This window comes from Salvelinus alpinus, chromosome 8 (assembly GCF_045679555.1).
Source record: "Salvelinus alpinus chromosome 8, SLU_Salpinus.1, whole genome shotgun sequence".
NCBI classification, from domain to species: Eukaryota; Metazoa; Chordata; class Actinopteri; order Salmoniformes; family Salmonidae; genus Salvelinus; species Salvelinus alpinus.
This window is the reverse complement of record NC_092093.1, coordinates 25,313,916-25,324,257: the sequence shown is the minus strand read 5'-3', so window position 1 is coordinate 25,324,257 and position 10,342 is coordinate 25,313,916. Positions and strand designations below refer to the sequence as shown.

The 10,342-nt window shown below is 43.9% G+C and overlaps 1 protein-coding gene across 1 annotated transcript; it reads right to left on the bottom strand.

Annotated features, from left to right (window-relative positions):
• Positions 1 to 414: 414 nt before the first annotated feature.
• armt1 (acidic residue methyltransferase 1) lies at positions 415 to 8,823 on the bottom strand. Its single transcript, XM_071413097.1, has 5 exons — positions 8,707 to 8,823; positions 7,650 to 7,755; positions 7,128 to 7,369; positions 6,619 to 6,784; positions 415 to 3,057 (listed from the first exon to the last, which is right to left on the bottom strand). The coding sequence occupies exons 1-5, from the start codon at positions 8,766 to 8,768 to the stop codon at positions 2,275 to 2,277; spliced, it is 1,359 nt and encodes a 452-aa protein (XP_071269198.1). The 5' UTR covers positions 8,769 to 8,823; the 3' UTR covers positions 415 to 2,274.
• Positions 8,824 to 10,342: the final 1,519 nt, after the last annotated feature.

Sequence of the window (10,342 nt, the reverse complement as noted above, 5' to 3'; positions counted from 1 at the left end):
GAAGAAGATGAGCATCTTCATCTCCACAAACAATTCAGTGAGATCATACTGGGGATTCAGATTCTTCAAAACTTTCTTGACAAATTGACGGCTGGATTTTATGGGGGAAACTTCTGGCTAATTAAATTGATGGTTCATTAACCTCTATCTCTGCAAACTGGGAGAAAATGGCCTCCAGTTTGACCTGCTGCCTAGAGAAGCTCCACTCTCTACGTCTCTTCACTCAGTAAACAACCCAGATTCAGACATATGTCAAGTGCTAAACAAGTAGTCTGATTATCACTCCATTTTTTTTAATACACGTTCCCAGGATAAATTGAAGAGAGCAAGAATATGGGGAGAATGAGTGAAAGGGAATCATCAAGCCTCGGTTCCTCTTTTCTTACTGTCATTCATTTACACAACAGTATGAGATAAGACCAGTCATTGAAGTTCTTTATTTAAACCAAGTCCGTTATAATATAACAATTTTTGTTCCAGATTTCTGCAAAGAGAACAATCCAGTCATTTAGGATCACAACGGCACCAGCACTGGTTACAGAGACATTCTAATGACATTAGTAAATAACATTTTGCACTATATCAAACAGAAACAGAAATACATAATTAGACAGGTGTTAGTGCTATTCTTTTAACAACACACGCCTTGTATGTGTGATTGCACTGCCCCAAAGACTATGATTTATCTATAGTTTTCCAGAGTGTGTACATTACCTTGTAGTTCAACTTCAGTTATTTAACTATGAAAATGTAAACTCCGGGACTGTGGTCACTGTGCAAACCCCGATGTATGCAAACAAAAACGCATGCAATAAATTGACAAGACAAACTGATGACGTTGATTAAGACCCAGAAAATACCAGCAACCACAAGTTACTCTGTAATGGACGTTACTCTTTTCTTGCCAAGCTCATGCAAAAAAAATTGGCTAAAAAAGTAGCCGCTGGCTTTTGGTATTACATAAGGTCTCAACTTAAAATAACAATTCTAAACTATTCATGACAGGCCAACTTAACATGTAAATGTTAAAATTGCACCTTGCATCTTATTGCCTCTGATTATGAATGAAATGTGTCTCAAATCTATATTTTGTGTAGTCGCTGTTGGGGAGACAAAAACATTACATAATACGGTTGGGAAAAAGTCACTTAAGATCAGATAAGCATGTTTCAATTCATGACTTGGAATTTCAATGCTTCTAAATTGACTGATTTGAAATGGAATCGAGGTGGAGGCCAACCCTAGTACTGGATGATGGTAAACAACCGTCAACACATTTGTTAAATGGGAGAAGTAAATGTCATTGTTTTGTAGTTTTGCCAGTTGATCATTATTTAAATGGCAGAGGCTGGGGATCTGGATGTCACAGCCCCATCCCACTGGATCCCTTTCCCCAGAGCTGAAGATCCGACTCACGTTCTGTGCATGTGTTTCTTTACCTCTACGCACACCCAAACTTCTGGTCACCCTCCCTTCGCATTTCTCACTGTCAATCGTGAATGATAATTCTTCAAGTTTTACCGGTGAAACATCCATGCAGTATCTGCACGCCAACCATTTGCTCGCAATCAGTTTCATGGGCATATGTATTTAAATATTATTGAGTGTAGGCTACAGTGTTGTTTGAAGTAGGCTACAGTGTTTTGAATTAGTTATGTACCTTGAGCACATTTTTTGCAGATGGTATTAAACTGTAGCATACCTTTGCTGAGTGGCGTGCACTGAGTTTAGACCGCATGAGAGAAAAACGTGACCATTAGCACAATCATCCTAAAATATAAGAAATTAGGTGTTTTTTGTCATAGAGTAATGTTATACTATGCTATTTTATTTGGTTCTGTAGAATATTATCTTTATGTAATCTTACAATGATTCAAGTTTGATCTAACTTTATTAAACAAGCACCTTTCGCAAGAGTAGCCTCTTCTCTGGGCAGCTGAACAAGTAGAACAGAGACTGTGTGTAAAGTAGAGATACCACACATTCACAGAAGCTTCGAACCTTTAGCTGTCGAGAAAACGGGTCCAGAGAAGTCGGATCTGCAGCCACTCTGTATTTAACTACCCTCCTCTTTTTAAAGTATCCTCTATCATCCTCCTTTAAACCACTCTCCTCATTTAAATACATTAGGTAGTTCTAAGACAAAACATACTACACCTCTAACCTGGCATATGGTTACAAGTACACTGGCCCTGCTCACGCCCTTGCTTCCTCTGATTATGATGACACCACTTATTATGAACATATTGACGTCAATTCCTGTCCCAGACAGGTCTACTGTTCCCTGTGAGGGCTGGAGAATTGGACCACAGCGTACTTCCCGCTGGTCATCCAGCTGGGCTCCTGGGTGTTGAGGTTCTCCCCCTGCCCCGGCTGGAGCCCCACCTGGATGTTAGCCTTCAGAGTCCTCAGACTGCACAGGGGAGCTGGCCCGAACCCCCTCAGTGCCCTATCAAACGGCACCATGTGATCCCACTCCCTGTCCCCAGTCAGCTTCCTGTAGTTCAGGTCTCCTTTAAACAGAATCAGGTCGGCTCCCTGCAGTGTCGCGTAGAGGTCAGGCGCATCGCCCGCCATGTCACAGTACTCATGAGGCATTGTCCAGAACGGGTGGTCGTGATAGGACCACACGCCGTCCCGTACGTAGCTCTGCCATTGGACGCCGCTCTTAGACATCCACTTGTGATTGGCCGCCAGGGTCTGGCGGATGGTCCACTGGAAGTCGTGCGCGGTGACGTCGGAGACAAACCAGGGGATGGACTTGCCATGGAAGCGGACCTCCCTGGCCAGACCAGCGGACACCAGGAAGTTAGCGAGGACCAGGTCTGTGACCAGCTCGAAGCCAGCGTTGTCCAGGACGATGTCCACCCTCCCTGGGGTGGTTTTGCCGTCCTCCCCTGGTCTCTGGGCAGAGGTCAGAGCAGACCACACCATGTTGGAGTCGTCCACCAGGATAAAAGACTTCAGGTCAGACAGGGAGTCAATGGGACTGGCCTTCTGAGAGTTCTCCATGCCAGCAGAGATGGACAGGTCACACCTGTTACCCCACAGAGACACCTAAGAGGAGGAACAGAGACATTAACTCACAGAAACTGTGATCGTAACATTTGGGATTAAATGCCAAAACAGACAGAACATCAAATTATCTTTGGTAATGCGACTTCACTTTCATTTTCAACAATCAACATTTAGCTGGCCTCTTATAATAAACCCCTGAAGTTTGCACAGCTTCACCTGTGAGATGGCTGCCGTTTTACGGGCTCCTAACCAATTGTACAATTGTGTGTGTTTCGCGATACTTTTTACTTATTTTATACATAATGTTTCTACCACCGTCTCTGACCGAAAAGAGCTTCTGGATATCAGGACAGTGACTACTCACCTCGAACTGGACATAGATTTTTTCTTTAACGAGTCGGACATGAAGGATTTACTTCAGACACCCGACAAGGCCCACATTCACATGAAGAAGAGACGGAGATATCGGGGACGTAGGTCGGGGTGCCTTGTAAGGATCCCCCCTCTACCATCAGTACTATTAGCCAACGTGCAATCAATGGATAACAAAATCCGATCAAGACTATGCTACCAAAAGAACATTAAAAAATGTAATATCTTATGTTTCACTGAGTCATGATTGAAAAATGACATGGATAACATACAGCTGGCTGGGTTTTCTGTGCATCGGCAAGATAGAACAGCTGCCTCCGGTAAGACAAGTGGTGGCGGTCTGTGTCTATTTGTAAATAACAGCTGGTGCATGAAATCTAATATTAAGGAAGTCTCGAGGTTTTGCTCACCTGAGGTAAAGTATCTCATAAGCTGTAGACCACACTATTTACCAAGATAATTACATCTATATTTTTCGTAGCTGTCTATTTCCCACTACAAACCGATGCTGGCACTAAGACGGCTCTCAATGAGCTGTGTAATGTCATAAGCAAACAAGAAAATGCTCATCCAGAGGCGGCGCTCCTAGTAGCCGGGGACTTTAATACAGGGAAACTTAAATCCGTTTTACCTCATTTCTACCAGCATGTTAAATGTGCAACCCGAGGGGGGGGGGAAACTCTACATACAAAAAAACTCTACCTTTACTCCACATACAGAAATGCGTACAAAGCTCTCCCTCGCCATCCATTTGACAAATCTGACCATAACGCTATCCTCCTGATTCCTGCTTACAAGCAAAAACTAAAGCAGGAAGTACCAGTGACTTGCTCAATAAGGAAGTGGTCAGATGACACAGATGCTACGCTACAGGACTGTTTTGCTAGCACAGACTGGAATATGTTCCGGGATTCTTTCGAATGCATTAAGGAGTACACCACATCAGTCACTGGCTTCGTCAATAAGTGCATTGATGACGTCGTCCCCACAGTGACCGTACGTACATACTCCAACAGCAGTCATGGATTACAGGCAACAGCCCCACTGAGCTAAAGGCTAGAGCTGCCGCTTTCAAAGAGCGGGACTCTAACCCGGGCGTATATAAGAAATCCCGCTATGCCCTCCGATGAACCATCAAACAGGCAAAGCGTCAATACAGGACTAAGATTGAATCATACTACACCGGCTCCGACGCTCATCGGATGTGGCAGGGCTTGCAAACTATTACGGACTACAAAAGGGAAGCACAACAACGAGCTGCCCAGTGACACAAGCCTACCAGACAAGCTAGATAACTTCCATGCTCGCTTTGAGTCAAGCAACACTAAAGCATGCATGAGAGCATCAGCTGTCCCGAACGACTGTATGATCATGCTCTCCATAGCCGATGTGAGTAAGACCTTTAAATAGGTCAACATTCACAAGGCCAGACGGATTACCAGAACGTGTACTCTGAGCATGCGCTGACCAACTGACAAGTGTCTTCACTGACGTTTTCAAACTGTCCCTGACCGAGTCTGTAATACCAACATGTATCAAGTAGACCACCATAGAACTGTGCCCAAGAACACCAAGGTAACAACGCCTAAATGACTACCGACCCGTAGCACTCACATCTGTAGCCATGAAGTGCTTTGAAATGCTGGTAAGGGCTCACATCAACAACATTATCCCAGAAACACTAGACCTACTCCAATTTGCATACCGCTCCAACAGATCCACAGATGATGCAATCTCTATAGCACTCCACACTGCCCTTTCTCACCTGGACAAAAGGAACACCTTTTGCTATTCATTGACTACAGCTCAGCGTTCAACACCATAGTACCCTCAAAGCTCATCACTAAGCTAAGGACCCTGGGACTAAACACCTCCCTCTGCAACTGGATCCTGGACTTCCTGATGGGCCGCCCCCAGGTGGTAAGGGTAGGTAACAACATACCTGCCTCGCTGATCCTCAACTCAGGGGTGCATGCTCAGTCCCCTCCTGTACTCCCTGTTCACCCATGACTGAATGGCCAAGCACAACTCCAACACCATCATTAAGTTTGCCGACGACAACAGTGGTAGGCCTGATCACAGACAACGATGAGACAGCCTATAGTGAGGAGGTCAGAGACCTGGCAGTGTGGTGCCAGGACAACAACCTCTCCCTTAACGTGAGCAAGACAAAGGAGATGATTGGAGGGGACTGCCAAGCTTCCTGCCATCCAGGACCTCTATACCAAGCGGTGTGAGAGGAAGGCCCAAGAAATTGTCAAAGACTCCAGCCACCCTAGTCATAGACTGTCCTCTCTGCTACCGCACGGCAAGTGGTACCGGAGCGCCAATTCTAGGTCCAAAAGGCTTCTTAACAGCGTCTACCCCCAAGCCATAAGACTCCTGAACAGCTAATCAAACAGCTATCCGGACTATTTGCATTAACCTACCCCCCATTTTTACGCTGCTTTGTTTATTAACCATGCATAGTAACTTTACTTCTACCTACATGTACATATTACCTCGACTAACCGGTGCCCCCGCACATTGACTCTGTACCAGTACCCACAGTATATAGCCTTGCTACTGTTATTTTATTGTTGCTCCTTAATTATTTGTTCTTTTTCTTATATATATTTTTTTCATTAAAAAATGTCTTCTTTTTTATTTGACCCCCTTTTCTCCCCAATTTTCGTGGTATCCAATTGCTAGTAATTACTATCTTGTCTCATCGCTACAACTCCCGTACGGGCTCGGGAGAGACGAAGGTCGAAAGCCATGCGTCCTCCGAAACACAACCCAACCAAGCCGCACTGCTTCTTAACACAGCGCGCCTCCAACCCGGAAGCCAGCCGCAACAATGTGTCGGAGGAAACACTGTGCACCTGGCTCCCTTGGTTAGCGCGCACTGCGCCAGGCCCGCCACAGGAGTCGCTGGTGCGCGATGAGACAAGGATATCCCTACCGGCCAAACCCTCCCTAACCCGGACGACGCTAGGCCAATTGTGCGTCGCCCCACGGACCTCCCGGTCGCGGCCGGGAGCGACAGAGCCTAGGCGTGAACCCATTTAAAAAATATATTTATTACATGTTTTACTTTTTATTTTAGTAAATACTTTAACACTTTTTTTCTTAAAACTGCATTGTTGGTTAAGGGCTTGTAAGTAAGCATTTCACTAAGGTCTACACCTGTTGTATTCAGCGCATGTGACAAATACAATTTGATTTAAGATTGTTGGCAATATTCACTTGTAGTAGTTTGTGGAACTGCTCCATGAGCTGTGTCTCTGAGAGGTCGTCCATGTTCCTGTTGAATCCCTGTAGATATGTACACAGGGATATCACAGCCTGTTGGGACTCAAAGAAACTCTGCGTCTTGCTTTCATTAAACACGTCAAAGTCGCTGATGGGGGGACTGGCACAGACACAAAGAGAGAAAGGATAGGTTAAAAGACACATACCCTAATTAGTTATCCATTTAGTGTATCATATATAAACAGTGTATAGGTAGCTTATTGATAAATCAGTTATAACATTGGTTGAAATGGGATTATTTTTCAAAACTCATTTTGGTTTTTGCCCTAACACAGCTGATTCAAACTATCAAAACATGATGATTCGTTATTTGAATCAGCTGTGTAATGCTAGGGCAAAAATCTAAACGTGGGGTCCCGAGGACCGAGTTTGGGAAACCCTGATCTATGCATTCCCTTCTCAAGTCTAAGCTAATGGTAACATTTAGCAGCACTGGTTCTCACTTGAGCCAGATGGCCTCCTGTATCCTGCGGTACATGTAGCACTCTATGTAGAGCCAGGGGGACTTGAACCAGCTGACGGGGTCCCGCTCATCCAGTAGCCTCTGCTGTCTCTGGAGGTACTGGTTCCAGCTGTCTGTGTCCTCCAGGCCGTCACACAGAACCAGGACAGGCTTGTCTGTCAGCAGCTCATTTCTCAGCTTAGAAAGAAAGCCAATGGTCCTCTTCTCTGCCTGGACTCCCTCCTATGGAAACATAAGCATTTCGCTACACTCGCAATCACATCTGCTTAATATGTGTATGTGACCAATACAATTTGATATAGAAGAGGAGTAGGATGAAGTTGAACCATAGACCCTGATCCAAGGTCAATTTTGTGTTTTTTACCCAAGTGTTAATTGTAAGGATTTGGGGGAGGAGAAGCTGATCAAAGATCAGGATGTGTCAGGAAATAAAAAAATTCCAATATTTGTATGTTTATAGCACAGTGGCTTAGGATGGACAAGTGATGGTGGTTATTCTTACCTCTCCAAACTCCTCAAAGAACTTGTTTTTGTTGCGATGGATGGTGTCAATGACTCTTGTCAGGATGGTCGGCAACCTGTCTCTCACTGTGAGATATGCAAATGAGCTGTGTGAGGAAGAAACACATGACAAATTAGAAGCAACGTTTTGAATGTACAATTAAGGATGGGTGCAGATCACTCTAACCACTAAGGGGATGTCTGACTCAGCTCATGCAATTTCTTGACATGTTGCTGACCACAACTAAGTTATGAATCCTCACAGTTTAGCACCTTAGGCAACTAAGGAGAAGGGGCATGGCTAGACCTAGCCCCCCAGGTGATCTATGGTAGACACACCTGTCCATCTGACTAAACCATTCCTGACATCAATGGTTCCTTACTTCCTCATTATTCTATATCCTTCAAACTCAACTGTGGATTTCGAAGCCAGTTCCACTGCATTTTCTTCCGTTCCCCTTTAACCTGGACTGATTTAGACCAGGGACACCAGGTGGGTGCAATTAATTGACAGGTAGAACAGAAAGCCTTTAGTCTCTGGACCTCGTAGAGTAAGTGTTGAACACCCCTGTTCTAGATCCTACAGTCCTCATTATTTCAAGCCAAAACATGTTTTCAAAGCTTAAATGGCTAAAACGCTTTTTAAAAAACTGGAATAGCACCAGAGATATAACGTTAACATTTATTGATGCCCCTTCATTCAGAACTGATCTGGTCTGATTAGCATTAAAACAAACGCATCGTCTATAACGTTGGATGATGTAGCTAACAAAAGTGAATCTGATTTGATTGACCAGGAGCCAAGCAAGTATCAGGTGACAATACAGAGAGAGAAACTTAATCACACTAGCCTACATTCCGTAGCTAATTTAGCTAGCTAGCTGTAAAATGTGCTGTAGCTTACTAGCTAGCTTACGTTAGCTAGTGCTGCTAGCCTACGTACCACGCTGCCCCCTTCCTGACCCAACACAATTCTGTTGAACTGTCTCTTTGATTGTATAGCTTAGATATAGTTAAAACACGGATCATAAGAGTACTAAACATAGCTGTCAACATACCCTTCAACTTTAGCAGACAGGGATGGAGGGACTAATTGGCGCAAAGCTTGATTAGCCGCCATCTTTTCAACCAGGAAGAGAATATGACAACATTCTTCTTCTATAATATTATGGCGGTCCGCAAACAAACGTTAGTGTTGCATGCCGCCACCTTCTGTACAATCCATTATACTTGGTCAAATAAAAAATAAAAATTACCCTGCCAACTATTAAAGGAGCAATATGCTAAATTTGCTCCGCTATTTCCTAATAGTTTGCCTAATTTCAGTTTATATGACAAAACAAGCAGTAATTGTGTAGAGAATCATTGTACCATCTAAACCACTGTAAAATATATTTTCCATAACCAAAAATATTGTATGTTCAGCTGTTTGAAGCTGATGTACAAAACCGAAAGTAAAAAAAAGCAAAAACGAAACTTAAAAACAGGAGGCATAGAAATAGCGCACATAGAACAGATCTACCGCGTCTTACGCTTGCTTTCAATAACGATGACAAATCTATAACTCACATTTCTATGTTAATTTGATCAGTTGCCCAAAAAGTTAAATATTGCAGTCAACAGCCTGGGAGGACAGAACACTACCGTTCAGCACCCCCTGTAACTCTTCTGCGGTAAAATCTCGTAATCCGAAGTACTTCTCTGCAGCTGCACTCACAAAATATATTTTCTGTGATTTACACTTCTGCGGTACAGTTGATAACAATGGCTAAGAAACCAACCTTACTGAAACACATATTATTCCAATCAATTTTCCATTGGCCTCAGCCTACTCACAGGGATCCTCTCAGGATCCCTCGCCCTGTACCCATCTTCCTCTACTACTTTCTTCACTGCCTCAGCATACAACACCGTCTGTACTACTCTGGTCCTTGCAACCTCAACCTATTCTTTCTCTAACCGGACACTTCTGCTCTCCAGAACCATGGGTACCCCTACAGTTAACACACACAACTTTTTTTCCCGACACACTGCTGCTACCTGACCTTAACCTAGGCACCTAAAACACTGTAATGGGTTTGGGACAAAAGCTCTCACAGGATAACTGACACATCCTAACTTGAATTTGTCAGGTGAAGACTGCATACAGACATTGTTTTCTCTGTTTCATCACGCCCTCTACTGGGTCTGCATTGCACCAAACGGAGGGCATCACATAAACTGGGAATCTTCAATTTCAGATGATCCTCCTCAACACTTAACACCACAGTTATCACTCCATTCAATGGCACCTTTCTCCGGAGAGTCATAGTTTTTGTGCTTAGGCTCTGGATGGAAAAAATGCAATAAATCCTCACGACTCCACTTCAAGTTACTTTTACCATGTATGGATCCACCAAAAGGCAAGGATCCATTCTCCCAAAAATCGAATTCCCACAGAGCCAGAATCATCTTTTCATCATTGGGATGAGGCTCGACCTTGGCCATCTTCACCACACCTGCCACCGCATGTAATTCATCCTAACTCAGATTCAGTTTTGTTGTGATTTATCCAACGTCCTCTCTTTGACTTCAACATGGTTCCCTTACCAAGTGGTACACAAAAGCCCATGTCATAAAATAACTTTTCTTGTCAGCAACAAACTCCACACACAATCCACTTTCCTGAACAAGGCCTCAAGTTCTACATCTCGA